This window comes from Corythoichthys intestinalis, chromosome 4 (genome assembly GCF_030265065.1).
Source record: "Corythoichthys intestinalis isolate RoL2023-P3 chromosome 4, ASM3026506v1, whole genome shotgun sequence".
In the NCBI taxonomy this organism is placed as follows: Eukaryota; Metazoa; Chordata; class Actinopteri; order Syngnathiformes; family Syngnathidae; genus Corythoichthys; species Corythoichthys intestinalis.
Window position 1 is genome coordinate 43,987,981 of NC_080398.1, and position 16,873 is coordinate 44,004,853.

Sequence of the window (16,873 nt, forward strand, 5' to 3'; positions counted from 1 at the left end):
CTGTGCGCTCTCCTTCGCGCTCCTTCCTCAAAACAAACGTTTGTGGATTTAAAAAAATGAAATGAAAAAACTATCGCACGTCCTTGCGATGGGACTATTGCGCATGCGCACATCGCGATGGCGATGTTTAAACGATATATCGTTCAGGCCTAATTCCACGGTATACCTTGAAACCGGTAATCGGCCCATGTCTACTCCCAGTCTCTGCCTTCACTTCCATTTTCAACACAGAAGTATGTGGACACCACTTCAGTCCACTGCCATGCATTAGCAGCACTATCCAAAAAGCACTAGTGAGCCTCTCATGACCTTTCCAAGATTCTCTTTGAACTTGTGAACCAAAATAATATTTTTTTGAAAATGTTGTTTGTAAACCAAATCTCTTGGGTACTGGGGCATTCATTTGGCAGTTCTACGTTTTTCTTTTTTTTTTCTTTTGTCTTTTACATTTTTCTATTACACTTGTATGACAAGTCTAATGTCTTCATCATCAGCAAACTACCCTTACCGATTCATAAGTAGAAGGTAAACAATGAGCGCTTGAGTGTTTGCACAGTAGAAGATTATGGTAGCCCAAACCCACATGTGGGTGATTATACTTACAGGATTGTTTGTTATTTGTTTTTGGGAGGGTTCATATTTAACAAATTCAGTTTGGGTAAACTTGGTGGCGACTGCTATGATCATATTCTATTTGACTCTTAAATTGCTCTCGTTATTGTTGTCTTCATAGAATTCATCATATATTGACAGGGCGCGAGGCCGATAAATAGGGGGCCTTCATTGTTGGCGAGGCCGTCAAAGCTGACCGTGTGGAATCAGAGACAAAAAGCTTTTTTCGTTGAAAATTATTGTGAATGGATATTTAAATCCCTGAATTCTTTATAGATCTGGACGTAAAATAGTCTTGATTCTTGGTTAAAAGCAAAAAAAAAAAAAAAAAAAAAACATGCAGTTAGCATTTATTTTACGTAAATATGTCGAAGTACACAGCTAGTCTGTTAGTGACTGTAGCTAGCGACCGCCTGATGTAAACAGAGCTTTTCCTGTGAAAATTCTTGTCAATAAATGCTTAAATCCCCGAATTCTTCATAGATATGGGTGTAAAACAGTCTCGATTCTTGGTTAAAATTTATTTTTCGTAAATATGTCGAAGTACAATGCTAGTTTGTTAGTGAATGTAGCTAGCGGCCGCCTGATGTAAACAGCTTTTCTGTTGAAAATTCATATCGATAAATGCTTCAATCCCCGAATTCTTCATCAATATGGACGTAAAACAGTCTCGATTCTTGGTTAAAAGCAAAAAAAAAACCAAACAAAAAAAAAAAACCTGCAGTTAGCATTTATTTTACGTAAATGTGTGGAAGTACAATGCTAGTCTGTGAGTGAATGTAGCTAGCGGCCACCTGATGTAAATAGAAGTAAACCGGTGAAAATTCTTGTGAACAAATGCCTAAATCCCAGAATTCTTTATAGATATGGACGTAAAACAGTCTTGATTCTTGGTTAAAAGCAAAAAAAAGGTGCAGTTAGCACTTTTTTTTTTACATAAATATGGCAAACTAAGATGCCAATGCAGTGGCGGCTAATTTCTCCCATTGATTTTTTTTAACAGCATTTCAAAATGCATGCATGGTACGAAAAATATAATAATTACCTTGAATCCTTGAACAAATCACTCCTGAGACAATCCTTCTTGTTTGTTTGCGGAACAGCTTTCGTTCTTTTTCAACAGAAATGCGGCGTTAGATTGCTGCGTGAGTGTGTTTGTAGATAGCTCCTCTTGATGTGGGCGGCCCCCTATTTGAATGCGAGGCACAGTGCATGACCGATCTGACCCGTCAATACATTATGAACTATGAAGTCTATGGTTGTCTTCTATAAATAGTTGATTTTTCTCCATAGGTCATGGGCCTTTCTACTCCTGGACAAACAGAAATCACCAGTCTGGACGCAGCCAACATCGATGACATCCTGAGTAAGAGATCATTCTGTCTTTGTAAAATGAAATAAAATAAACTGGTGCTGAATTTGAACATCCAAGCATGTTCATTAATGATGTATTTGTTTACAGATAATGCCGGCGTGTCTTTAGTAAACTTTTATGCTGACTGGTAAGTAACATGTTTACCTACTTGCTACCTCTTTAAAGATAGCATTTTTCACATTCCATTAGTTGTTTGACAGCATGTACAATTGCAACTCTCTAATTATATACCGGCCTGTTTGGCAGAGGACTCGCAACATTGTCATGTCAAAAGCATAACTGAAGCTCTTGCCTTTAACACAGCATCAGGTGAAGCTGCATGTTGTCTCTCAATGAATAATTGGATGCTGACACTACAGTACAGTATTGATACGTTTCAAGAAACAAAAAACTAAATCACTGCATACTTCTTAGTACTCCCCAATTCCGTTGACGTTATTTTAGTGCCGTATCTGTGCAATACTACTTAGTACGTTTTAGGGATGTCCCGATCCAGGTTTTTGCACTTCGATCCGATACCGATATTGTTTTGCACTTCCGATCCGATACTGATACTGTATTAAAGTTTAAAGTTATTTAGCCTCCTTACTTAGTTGTCAGACTCATGTTGAAAAGGGTTTTAGTAGTCTTGATAACAACTTGCCATCTGAATTAGGTGAGTTGGAATAACACATAATGGTTGGTAACAAGAAACTGACCTGTTTATTAAATGATAAACACAAAACATTATAAATAACAAACAGAAATGACATATTCAAACAGTAAAACATGCTAATAATATTGTAAACTGTCTTAAAAAAGCAAAACACATAAACAACCTCAAACTATTAACTATTACACACTCCCTTTGATTTGCTTGCCCAGCCCGAAAAAACCCAAAATTTTATGTTTTATTTGTAGGCACAAGCCTGAAAAAAAAACTAAATTTTATGCTCTATTTGTGAGGACTCAGGAGCGATGCGTGGTCACGTTATGTGTGATCACGTTTGGTGACGCCAGTGCATATATGCATAATGATAACAAATTATAGCCTGTCTTTTGTTACAAATTCTCCCAGTTAAACAAGACTGTAAGATGGATATTCAATAAACATTTATATATTTTATATTTGCATGTGTGTTCTAACAGGTGGATAGTGGATTTGACTTTTATTTTAATCTCCTCGAGTTGGCAGAAAAAAAAAAAGACGCAAGTTTTCTCAATGTTTAAATACTCTACATATTTTTATCATTATAAATGCATTTACACAGCGAAATAACGCTGGAAAAGCACATACATACATACATCGTTTTAGTATAAATATATGAATATATATATATTTTTAAAAAGTCTGCCCGATGCGTCTAAATCCCACTTTACTCACGAGAGATAATGACTCGTCATCCAGAATGATTCCTTCGGCAATGACTCTTCCCTGGGCTTTGGGACTGTCAAGTGCCAATTTGTCACGCATAGCAAAAGTTTCTGCCAGTGTTCGTTGCGTATGACCTTTCTTTCTGTCTTCTCCTTATACTCCTCATTAGAGCTGAAACGAATACTCGAGCAACTCGAGTAACTCGAGTTTAAAAACTGATCCGAGTAATTTTATTCACCTCGAGTAATCATTTATTTTGACAGCTCTAAGCATCACGTTTTGCTCGGACTACTTTTAATGCGGGACAACGCGCTGATGTCACGTGCGTAGAGGAAGAAGCAAAAAAAAAAAAAAAAAACTTACTGCAGCCGACAACCGCTACAAACGACGCCGATGTTGCTAAATACTAGCCCGCACATGCTACGTTAGTTGTAGGTAGCGTCCAATGAGTCTCATGGAGATCACATGTATGTTGAACTAGATGCACAATGACAGACTAGGCCGCGTCTGGGCAGCGTTAGCAAACAGCCGCCATCTTAAAGCAGTAGAGCGCTAAGCGCTAATAAAGAGCGCTAAGCGCTAATATATAAGATTAACATTACTGTCACTACTAGCTCGCCTTACGTTAGCCCTGCGGAGGGCTAGGTTTCAATTAATTAAGACCACTTTCGATGCGTGGCTAACGTGTCTTACATACAGGCTTTAACATAACATAGCGTTGTGGAGTGATGAGGGTGTCAAATAAAAACTCAATAATGCTAACTATCAATTTTAGCTCAGTAGTCATTGCTGGATAAAACACCAAGTAGCACTAGTCCCTAATGTGCTCCAATACAGCCTGTATCATACATTTATTTTGAACAGTGCAAAAACTCAAAATCCTATCAGGACTTACAGTTTAGACTAACTTAAAACTTAACTAGAACTTAAAAATGTCTTGACACAAATAGAAATTCAATTGAAAAACGTGGGAAAAAATCCTAACTTTTAAGTGATGTGTGTTATCAAGCGTAAAGGCATTTTTAGGTGTGTTTATATGTACATATATAATATATGTAATATGTATATACTTTTTAAAAATAAGATCTAAAGGTTTTTTGAGTGAAAGCAGTGAATTAGTCATTTTTTAAAATTCTAGTTACATCTGAGATGCAATTGTTGGCTGTTTTCAACAATATACATCAAAAATGATAAAATGTCTTGTTTTCTCATGTGTATTTATAATTGCTCTTCACCTGAAAATATATTTGTTTTATCCGATTACTCGATTAATCGATAGAATTTTCAGTCGATTACTCGATTACTAAAATATTCGATAGCTGCAGCCCTACTCCTCATATACTCCTCATACTCCTTGTATTGTTTGTGGTGGTATTTCGATAAATGCTTGATTAGTTTGGTTGTATTAACAGTTCGTACAGCTTTACCACCACGCTTGACTTTATTGTGGCATATGTTGCACTCTGCCTCTTCGTCTTTGTCGTCCTTTAAAGTGAAATAATCCCACACAGCTGACATTTTTACCAATAAAGTCTCTCAGTCATTTGGGAGACGGTAATGTAGTCTGTTGAAGGTGTGCGTAAAATGCGGACCGGATTTTAGGGAAACCGAAGCGAACACTGGAATGGATTATGTAAGTCGGTGCACTGAAAAACGCGGACCGGACTAGATCGGAAGTCTGGATGGGAATTTTTTCCGTGTCGGCCGATCCGATTCCGATACGCATTTTTTTGCCCATATTGGCGTCCAATCCGATAGGATCGGGACATCTCCGGTACGTTTAAACATGAGCACTGTGTTCAATGTTCATTCATTCCATGCTCATGAGAGTCACGGGTGAGCTGTAGTCGAGCCAATAAAATACAATTTTAAAAAAATGTACTGAGATTAATTAAATTGTATTATATTTTATGTAAATTTCAGATAAAAAAATGACCTAAGTGTTTAAAACCAGTTGGTTCTTTTAACATCAAGATTAAATACAAATGAACAGACGCAGTGATTCTTTTCCACACAACTACTATGAAGTTTTGCTTAGGGCAGAAGTGTTGCCTAACTGCAGTCAGTCATCTAATGGACTTTTAATAGTGGTTTCCTACCAGAAGATAGAGGTACTTTGTTTTCAGCTTATATATGTCAGACATCGAGTGAATGATACATTCAATTTTAGCGTTCCTCATTCTTCAGGTGCAGATTTAGTCAGATGCTCCATCCCATCTTTGAGGAGGCGTCCAACATAGCGCGGGAAGAATTCCCTGACACCAAGCAGGTGGTGTTTGCACGTGTTGACTGCGACCAGCACTGTGAGTATTTAAAGCTCCTCCTCCATCCCTACACTTTCTCCTTGTTAAATGGGAATATCTTCTTTGGTTCATGAAAAAAAGGAAAAATACCCCCCAAATCCAATGAATATACTGTAGAACATTAAAAAAAATACACATCAGTGTTGTCTTACAGCTTTGTGGCACTCAGTACAGCTCGAATATTAATCAAAACCATATTATATCTTGGCCTTGGTGAAAATTAGATTTTGTGAACTTGTTTTTTTTTTTTTTTAATTGCGGATGATTGAATAGAATAACACTGGTCAACAATAAATTGTTTCATTGATCATTGATCATGCAAACACTCATTTGATAATTTTGGGGTGTTGAATCCAACTCTGACATTGTTTTTATGTTTTATGTTTTTTTTTTTTTTTTTAACGTTTCACATTTTTTAAAGGTTATTGTGCGCTGTCTCAGTATTTTGTTCTTATCGTATCGTTAAAAAGAAGGGGGAAGAAAATAATCAGGAAACAATTTTGGTGTAAAAATCAAAGATTTTATTTTTATGCCATATTGCCTAGCCCTAGTTATACCTTATACTGTAAAAAGGCCTCAAACATACACGATAGACTAATGTCAAGGTTTTATAGTGTCAGTTCTGGTTTATTCAAAAGGTGTTGGATGGGGCTGAGGTCAGGGTTTTGTGAAAGTTCTTGTACACCAAAGATATCCAAACCCACTGTGAAAATGAAAATGATTGGGCTGGAAAAGAACAAAAGTCTTTAAACAAGTCTCACACGGTGAGTAGCATACAAAATAAAGGGAAACTTTTGAGACTGGAGCGAAATAAAGCTGTCTAGTCCAGCGACTTAATGAAGAGATTAAGATCCTTGTCCACATTTTTTTTTCAGTGTTTCTTCCTGCTTTGTTTACTACTGTAATTTTCAGACTATAAGCAGCTACTTTACTTGCTGACTCTTAACCCCCCCCCCCCCCACACACACACACACACCCACACCCATTTAACATCGTTTTATTTACTAGTCACAGAAGTTAAATTTGGCATCCATCTTCAGCAACGAGAGCAAACTCACAACCTATGTGACCACAATGTATGAGTGGACAGTACCCCCTGAAACAAACAAACAAACAAAAAAAAAACACAACAAAAAGGACGTATACATACAAAAAAATATACACACAAAAAGTACCCCAACAGTGCTAAGCAGTTCCACACAGATCCCCCCCAAAAATCAACGTACAACAATATTTACTAGAAGTGTGCGAAATATTTATCTTGGATTATTCGTGATTCACTCGTGGAAGATTTGAAAACGATTTACAAACATCCAAATTCCGATTGAAATATGCCAAGTAAGGCAGAACTAAAACACAGTCAGTTCGGTCTTCGATACGCAATGAGGAACGGAGCGAGTAAACAATTCACCTCTCTACGGCTCTGACTCAACATATGCCGCTAGATTAAAAAAAAAACAATAATACTTGATTGCAACCGACAGCCGCTACAAACTACGCCCACATAATGCTACGGTAGATCTCACAATTATAAAGAACGAGATGAGAAATTACAGACTCACCGGGGTTAGTAAACAGCCGCAGTCTTAAAGCAGTAGACTTCGCTGGAAGGCTGATGTAGCGAACCATCCAAGCGAACCTAATAAACGTTTGATCTAAAATACTCCGAAAAAGGCAAAATCTTGATTTGACTCTTTAAATGATAGAAACAGTTTTAAAACTTTCGCATGTCGAAAGTAGACAGAAGGGAAATTATGGAATAGCGGGAAAAATTTTAACAACTTTAGTTCACAACATAAATTGAATGTAGTTTAAAGCTGCTGATACAGAATGGGGACTTGAATATTTTATTTACTGTTTTGAACTGTTAACTTGATACTGAAATAGTAGTTTATTTAAGCCTGAGAGGATTTTTTGTACAATTTTTGTAAGTAAGTAATGTGCAAAACATTAAAAGCAGCTAATAGCTGGGGGGGTGTATCAATAATCGACTGATAATCGAATCTCAGGCTCTGAATCGTAATTGTTATCAAATCGTTAGGTGCCCACATTTGTTGTTTTCGTCAACAATGACGATAACAAATATATTTTGTCAACGAACATTTTTTTTAATGACGACGATGAGCTAAAAACATGGCTTTGGAGACTAGACCATAACGAGACGAATGCCAGTTTTCGTTTGATGAGACGACAACGAAAAAAAATGCGACATACTGTAGTTTCTGTCATGTTCACAATGCGTGACATTTTCATATTGTACGTGGAGTACTTCAGCTTGCATCGTAGGAGTGTTTTGGTCGTGTCACTCATGTGAGATGTGCAGTGCCTCTCTTTCTCCTCACTGGAGTTTAGGATGTGTTTTAAGCTAGGCTGCGCTCCATCTTGCTTGTTTGGAAGCACGTGGTAAGATTTGTTTTCTTACCTTGGCAAAAGAGAATATGCAATGTTGCTTTTGCCTTTAAAGGTCTGTGCTGAATGATTATCACTAGAGGTGGGAATCTTTGGGCACCTAACGATTCGATTACGATTCAGAGACTCCGATTCGATTATAAATCGATTATCGATGCCCCCCCACCCCTTTTTTTTTTTTTTTTTTTTTTTTTTTAATGTTTTGTATATTTGTTCCAAAATTGTTCAAAAATCCTCTCAGCCTGAATAAACCAAACTTCTATTTTAGTATCAAGTTACCGGTTAAAAACAGTTAATGAAATACTCAAGTCCCCATTCTGTATCAGCAGCTTTAAACTACATTCAATTAATTTAATGTTGTGAATATACCGTTAAAGTTGTTAAAATTGCGCCCGTTATTCCATAATTTCCATCATGTCTACTTTCGACATGTGAAAGTTTTAAAACTGTTTCATTATTTAAAGATAGATTCAAGTCAAGATTTTGCCGATTTAGGGGTATTTTAGATAAAAAGTAATTAGGTTCTCTATAACAGAGCCTTCTAGAGAAGTCTACTGCTTTAAGATGCCGCGTGTTTACTAGCGCGGGAAAGTCTGTCATTTTACATCTAGTCTGGATATATGTGATATCTACCATAGCCGTATGTTGCCGTATGTTTGTAGCAACTACCAGCTGGGCGCTGTTTGTAGCGGCTGACGGCTGCAGTCAGGTATTATTATTATTATTTTTTTTTAACCTAGCGGCATTAGCTGCACATGATATTTACTCTCGGTCCGTTCCTCATTGCGTCCCGAAGACCGCACTGACTGTGTTTTATTTCCGCTTTACCTGGTATAATTCAATAATCAGCATTTGGATGTTTGTGAATCGTTCTCGAATCTTCCACGGCCAAATCGCGAATAATCTAAGAATCGGAAATTTTGCATGCCTCTAATTATCACACACTAAATGTAACTCGTTGCATTAGGATTAGCATCAACTTTAGGGTGGCGAGCATCCTCTTGAACGCTTGGATTTTTTTTTTTTTTTTTTTACATAGTTCATGGCTTGTAGGTGACTTTAATTGAAAATGGTGTACTGCTTTTCCTGCTGGGTGTGTATAATCACGAAATTTGGGTTGTCCTCATAAACGCTACTATATGTTCATTCGAAATTGTATGAAAGCTTTATTTTTGGACTAAAACTATTAAATTTCACAGACAAAAACATTTTGAGTAACTCGACTAAAACTAGACGAAATTTGTATGAGATTTCGCTGACTAAAACGAAGACTATCACCTTTTGAAATGACTAATATGTGACGAAGACTAATAAGTATTTACATCCTCAAGATTAAGACAAAAATTAAAAGGGCTGCCAAAACAACCTTGGGGTCCAGTAGGAAAAGCAGCCACATACAGTACATCACTGATAAAGAAAAAAACATCAATCTGAACCCTGTTGCTAATAGTCCAGTGCAGTTTAAATATGGACAAATATAATTTCCTTGTAAAATGCGTGGATGCGGCTTAAGTCAGGTGTGTCTTATTGTTGGAAAATTACGTTACATTTGTGTCCTGTGCAAGCATTTGTCAATATTTAAACGACACCTTCCTTAAAGTCCGATACAAATGCCCTGGACTGTCAGCAAAATTGACTTTTCACTTTGTGAAGGCAGAATTTTTCATTTAAAATTTTGTACTATAATGAGGCCAATAGGTAAAAACTTAGTAAGAATATTAGCCAGTTATATCCTTTAATCGTATTTTTCAGATGTTTGCAAGTTGTTGATTAAATGCTTTAAGCTTTTCATGTTCCGTGTCCGAAATGGAAAGGGCTCACACACACACAGTCATAAACCCTATTTGATGGGGACTGCATACGCAAAGATGGCCGGTACACCAAAGCGCAGTGCAGACACAAACCGCCACAGCCTTTTGAGATAAAGCAAATTAAAGAGAATTATTGATGACCCGCAAACTGTTTGAAGACTAATGACAAAACTGCTTCTTCCTGTGAAGCTTGGAGGCTTAGAGATGCCCCGCAGAGAGATTGACACCTGCCATACACACACATATGCACATGCAGGGTGGGAGTGTCTGCACAGTGAATATTTACCCTTGGTGGGGGGTGGCTTTCATGTGGGAGATCAGAGAACACAGTTGTCTGAAGGTTGTGTTTTCAGCCTTTTCACTGCCACCGCGCCTCGGCGTCCACTCGCCCGCACCGCCGAGTTTGCGTGTGCGCTTTACTCTTCTTCATCAATTGATTTCTTCTTTGTAACTTCGCCTTCTGCCCCCCGTTTAGCCGACATAGCCCAGCGCTACCGCATCAGCAAGTACCCCACGCTGAAGCTGTTTCGCAACGGCATGATGATGAAGCGGGAGTACAGGGGTCAGAGGTCGGTGGCGGCCTTAGCCGAATTCATCCGCCAGCAGCAAGTTGACCCTGTGAAAGAGATCCAGTCGCCGGAGGAGCTGAAGACTGTGGATGTGAGCGGCAATAACACACAAGTGACTGAGTGTACCACAGTCAGGTCCAACATTAACTCATTGACTGCCATCAGGCGTGACTAGTAGTGCTTTTCTAGTCAAAATGGATCGGACGCATAGCATAGTCAGTGGCACTGAAACATGAGCATTCTCAGCTCATCCTCTCGGTTCATTAACTGTATTTAAAAAAAAAAAAAAGCAGGCAGTTTGAAATTCAAGTCCAACAATTTCATGTCAATTTTCACGTTTTGATTGAAAACTAAAAATAAAGCTAATTGCACAAAATTTGTTGAAACCAACTCCACCGGCTAGTTAACTCCCACTGACTCAAAGATTAAGCCTAATGTCAAAAATTCTGAACTTCCTCTTTAATGTTGACCACAGCAAAATAAGTATTCAATGACTAATCTGTAATTTGAATTTCTTAACAATGGACATGTGTTATATTGCTAAACTTTATTGAAGTAGGTAGGTAGAATGCTAAATTGTTAGGAGTTGATACAGGTGTGTGAGGGCTAATATCACAGCCTTATATATGTTTTTCTATTTCCACAGAGGAGCAAAAGGACAATTATTGGTTACTTTGAGAAGAAAGATTCCGACAATTACCACACTTTTGAAAAAGTCTCCAACATCCTCCGAGATGACTGTGTTTTCTTGGCTGCTTTTGGGTGAGTCCTCCCACTCCCAATCTTCCCAACTCGCATGAGACTCGCACCATGTGATGTGTTCGTCCCTTGGATGTTCCCACTTTACAGTCCCATGTCAGAGTCTGAGCGCTTCAACGGGGACAATATAATTTACAAGCCGGTAGGGGAGGGCGTCCCCGACATGGTCTACCTCGGCTCCCTCACCAACTTTGACCTGACCTACGCTTGGGCTCAGGACAAGTGTGTGCCTCTGGTCAGGGAGATCACATTTGAAAACGGAGAGGTTTGTCTTCGTCATTAGCGAGACCATCTGATGGACAGTGTCACCTTTCACACAAATCTGTCTGTTTTCTAGGAGCTCACTGAAGAGGGCATCCCTTTCCTCATTCTGTTTCATCTTAAAGAAGACAATGAGAGCTTAGAGAAGTTCCAGCGTGAAGTAGCTCGTCAGCTCATCAGCGAGAAAGGTGAGCTAGTTTAAAATTTTTGGGTATTTGTGATGTAGTTTCTTTCCTTTTCTTAGTAAGAAGTGCCCCAGTTACACACCACTGTCTGCCTTTTGCTGCACTAACTCGATTTAATCTCTTTTGAAGTGGAATCGCACTACAGATATTTGAAATTTCAGGATCCGTAACTAGAAATGACAAAAGTGCACACAATGCTGAAGAAGTCTGTTATATCCAATGGATACTCATTATACAAACTTAATTGATTCTTAACAGGTTTGTAAATTAAGTTTTTTTAGTGAAAATTTTCTTGCGGTAGTACTTTAGAGTAGGGTAACAACTGACTGGAGAAGGATAGGCCACTTTTCCACTGTTATACTCCACTTTGTTGTAGTTCTACATTTTCATTTTGCCCTCTACTTGAATAAACGTCTCCCTCCCAGTCCCCACTGACCTAGCATAATTCTCCTTTTGTCATTTTTTTTTTTTTTTTTGTGTATGTTTTGTTACAGATCATGCCATGAGGTATTTAGATTTAGGTACTATTTTGAAGTGGAATCATAATCCAATGCAAAAATACAGATCAATTGAAATTGGGACATAACCACATTAGGCATGTGCCGGTATGAGATTCTGACGGTATGATAACCTTGAGCAAAAATATCATGGTTTCACTGAGTCACGGTATTGCAATTACAGCTCTGTTACTTTGGGATATCTGGGTTAAATTAAAAAAAAAAAAGAATTTCCATTCAACAAGATTTTTATTTTTCAAAAGATATTAGCAAATTGGAACATAAGTATAATGTTAAAATAAATTTAAAAAGAAATTAACAGAAAATAACATATTCTAAATAAGATTAAAGTCTTTTCTAACCTTTATTATGTATAGATGCGAAATCATATTGGAGGTATTGCCTTCTCGGTAGCCACCTTGCGCAAACATGTTTTTCATGTCGGTTGGCCCCCCCTCTAAGCCGCGGCCGTCTGTAAGTTTTCTATAGCCGAAGTATTCCCATACCTGCTATTTTGTTTTCCCTCCATGAGGGGAAAAAAGTTCAGGAGTTTCACCTCCTCCAGCATCGTGTAGCACAGCTAAATCACTGACACTCAGCAACAACCGGTGGGGAAGGGTTGAGCAATACAGCTGCAAGCGAGGGATTTCCCCATGCATTTTTGGGATATAAAAAAATAGCTACTGGTAATAGCTTAGGGGCGGTATGACGGAAAATTTTAGCGATTTTGAAACCTTGATGTTTTCATACAACGGTATACCTTGAAACCGGTAATCGGCACATGCTGAACTACATCTATTTTTGGCTCTTTATCAACAATAAATAAATCCATTAAAAAGAAGATTGTTTTCCAGAAATGTGTATTGTTAACATTTTTTCTTAGCTTAAAGCGTTCTATTAGAGCTGTATAGCTCCCATGTTCTTGGTGTAGTCCCAGTTATTGTTTTCCATTGCTACTGTTAATGTCTTATTTCTACAGAATTAAAAAAAAAAACACACAAACCAAGCTGAGTAAAGAATCAAACACTAGCTAAAAACACTGTTCTGTGTTGCTCAGGTTCCATCAACTTCCTGCACGCAGACTGTGACAAGTTCCGCCATCCTCTCCTGCATATTCAGAAAACTCCTGCCGACTGTCCCGTGATCGCCATAGACTCGTTTAGGCACATGTATGTCTTCCCGGATTATAAAGATCTAGAGTAAGTACAGCCTTCTTTGCTCTTTCCTTTCTCTTTTCTCTCATTAAGGCAGAAATAATCCTAATTAAGGTTTTAAACGATACAGATACTTTGATACACAGTTAAATTAAGTCATTGCCTGCCATGGACAGCATTCGAAGTCGATTCTGTTTTTACAGGGAGGGTCGGCAGCAAATGATTGCTACTAGCCATTCCAAGTCAAAAAGGATTGGACTTGAACACTGCATTTATAACGTCTTAATAAGTTTATTTTTCTTAAATCTAGCTTGCATACGGAGCGTCCGACATTCTGAACGCATATATTTTTTTAACCCTTCATTAACCGTCGATGGGATGTTGTGCTTGTCGACTGATTTACGTCATCGATGACGTCGACTAGTCGGGACAGCTGTAGTTTGGAATATGCGTCCAAGAGACTTTTTGGAGCAGTTTTGCACAATGTATCGACTGCCCCAGTTGCGCCACTCTTGAAAAAAACAAAATGGAGAGGCCTTTTTGAAAAATTCAACGGGACGCCACTAAGCCATTTTGTTACATTTTTTCCGTACCGTTGCAAGATTATCAAAATTTACGCAAAGCTGCATGTATGTGCAAAACTTGGTGAGTTTTCGTCCATGTTCAGGCCTCCAAATGTAAACTGTACTATAAATCGATAAAAATTTCACATTCGATCCAAAACACCCAATTTCCTGTTGGATTTGGAGAATGGGTGCAAGAGACTTTTTGGAGCAGTTTTGCATAAGGTATGGACTCCCCAAATTTCATTGCTCTATGTTGGAAAAAAAAAAAAAACAATAGGAGAGGCCTTTTTTAAAACTCCTTTCTGTCACCACTAGTTGGCACTGTAGAGTTGATGCAAATGGCCCCTACAAGACCCTTCAGGGTATGACTCTTAACAAGCACGGGAAGTTTGGCACAGATATGTTGTATGCCTGCAGAGTTATGACTGTTCAAAGTTTTTGGCGAGACTAATTGTTGACGGTCATTTTCACTTTCCTGTTTGGACCCCTCAGCTTCAACGAAACCTCAATATTTTTCATCAGGCACCTGAACACATGTCTTAAGGCTCCCCTGATGGAGGTTTGAGGATGAAGGTCCTCCCTTGGGGGATGAGCCTGTCTCGTAAAGAAGAGCATTTCCTGTTCCCACTAGGGGGCGCCAGGCCTAATGGGTAATATTTCAATGCAGTCGTGTTCAGGCTGGGATACCTCATATACATGCTAGATATAAAAAAGATTGAATGTTGTATCACTGAGTTATTAGTAATTTTCTGAATTTGGTGTTTTGCCCAAAAAAAATGGCCTACTTTGGCACCCCGCCCAGGTCAGGCCCGTGAATGAAAACTCACCATTTTAAGAACTCAATATCTAATATGTTTCATGAACATTTGCCAAAAAAAATGGCCTACTTTGGCACCCCGCCCAGGTCAGGCCCGTGAATGAAAACTCACCATTTTAAGAACTCAATATCTAATATGTTTCATGAACATTCTTACAATTTTAAGGAGGATTCAACTAACTCCCTAGGTACCAAAGTCTCAAATGTGCACCATGTTAATCGATAAAAAATTCACATTCAATCCAAAATACCCGATCTCCTGTTGGGTTTGGAATATGGGTGTAAATAATTTTTTGGAGCGGTTTTGGACAAGGTATAGACTCCCTAAATTTCATCGCTCTATGCTGACAAACCCTAATGTTATAGGCCAATTTCAAAATTTCAAGGGGGCGCCACTGAGCCATTTTGTTGCATTTTTTGCAATGTTGCAAAATTATCGAAAATTTTCCGCACGCATGTGCAAATTTTGGTAAGTTTTTGAGCATGTTCAGGCCTCCAAAATGGCCGTTTTCATTTGCCGAGAGAAAAGGAAAAAAAACAAAAAAAAATCCTTTGCAAAACAATAGGGCCTTCGCACGCTTAGTGCTCGGGCCCTAAAAAGCTTTAGAATGGGTCAGTATTTTTAAAGATTTAACTAGAGCTGCAACTAAAGATTCTTTTCATCAATTTAATTGATTAATCGGACCATTAATTAAACGATTGATTGGATAAATGTCAATTTTTTAAATTACCTTCACAGTTTTCCTTGTAGTTGTTCAGGCATGTTGTAAGTAACAATTAAGACAAAATAGATGATATTTCCTTCAAAAATATTTTATTAACTACTTAACTATAGTTAATGGACAACTGTACAACCGTATCGATTATCAAATTCATTGGCAACTAATTTATTAATTGATTTGAATCGATCAGTTGTTGCAGCCTTATTATAAAAAAGACAGTAAACTGTCCGAAAATTTAAAGTTAAAGCAGTTTTTTGTTTATGTCTTCAAATAAATCTGATAATAGTTACAACTGAGATGTTATATAGCTGGCCAAATATATTGGCACCCCTGCAATTCTGTCAGATAATGCTCAATTTCTCCCAGAAAATGACCGCAATTACAAATGCTTTGGTAGTAATATCTTCATTTATTTTGCTTGCAATGAAAAAAACACAAAAGAGAATTAAAAAAAAAAAAATCATTATCATTTTACACAAAACTCCAAAAATAGGCCGGACAAAGGTATTGGCATCGTCAGCCTAATACTTGGTAGCACAACCTTTACACAAATTAACTCCGAACAGCCACTTCCGGTATCCATCAGTGGGATTCTTACAATGCTCTGCTGGAATTTTAGACCATTCTTCTTTGGCTAACTGCTCCAGGTCTCTGAGATTTGAAGAGTGCCTTCTCCAAACTGCCATTTTCAGATCTCTCCACAGATGTTCTATGGGATAAACTTTAGAAGTCTCCAGTGCTTTCTCTCAAACCATTTTCTAGTGCTTTTTGAAGTGTGTTTTGGGTCATTGTCCTGCTGGAAGATCCATTACTTCTGAGGGAGACCCAGCTTTCTCACAATGTGCCCTACATTCTTCTGCAAAATTTGTTGGTAGTTTTCGGACTTCATAATGCCATGCACACGGTCAACCAGTCAGTGCCAGAGGGAGCAAAGCAACCCCAATTCATCAGGGAACCTCCACCATGTTTAACCAGAGGGACCCATGTTGTTTTCTTTGAAGGCCTCGTTTTTTTCCCCTGTAAACTCTATGTTGATGCATTTTCCCAAAAAGCTCTACTTTTGTCTCATGTGACCAGAGAACATTCTTCCAAAACGTTTTTGGCTTTCTCAGGTAAGTTTTGGCAAACTCCAGCCTAGGTTTTTTACATCTGTGGGTCAGAAGTGGGGTCCTCCTGGGTATCCTACCATACAGTCCCTTTTCATTCAGATGCCGATGGATAGTACGGGTTTACACTGTTGTACCCTCAGACTGCAGGACAGCTTGAACTTGTTTGGATGTCAGTCGAGGTTCTTTATCCACCATTCACACAATCTTTAGTTGAAATCTCTTGTCAATTTTTGTTTTCCGTCCACATCAAGGAAGGTTAGCCACAGTGCCATGGGCTTTACACTTATCGATAACACTGGGCACGGTAGACACAGGAACCTTCAGGTCTTTGGAGATGGACTTGTAGCCTTGAGTTTGCCCATGCTTCCTC

At 38.3% G+C, this 16,873-nt stretch overlaps 1 protein-coding gene across 1 annotated transcript in view; it reads left to right on the forward strand.

Annotated features, from left to right (window-relative positions):
• erp44 (endoplasmic reticulum protein 44) overlaps nt 1-16,873 on the forward strand; it is a 29,995-nt gene that overhangs the window by 5,194 nt on the left and 7,928 nt on the right. The window contains exons 2-9 of the mRNA XM_057835518.1: nt 1,906-1,978; nt 2,075-2,114; nt 5,529-5,644; nt 10,340-10,524; nt 11,080-11,195; nt 11,283-11,457; nt 11,530-11,641; nt 13,193-13,334. Coding sequence (XP_057691501.1) covers nt 1,906-1,978; nt 2,075-2,114; nt 5,529-5,644; nt 10,340-10,524; nt 11,080-11,195; nt 11,283-11,457; nt 11,530-11,641; nt 13,193-13,334 — 959 coding nt within the window. The remainder of the gene's footprint in view (nt 1-1,905; nt 1,979-2,074; nt 2,115-5,528; nt 5,645-10,339; nt 10,525-11,079; nt 11,196-11,282; nt 11,458-11,529; nt 11,642-13,192; nt 13,335-16,873) is intronic.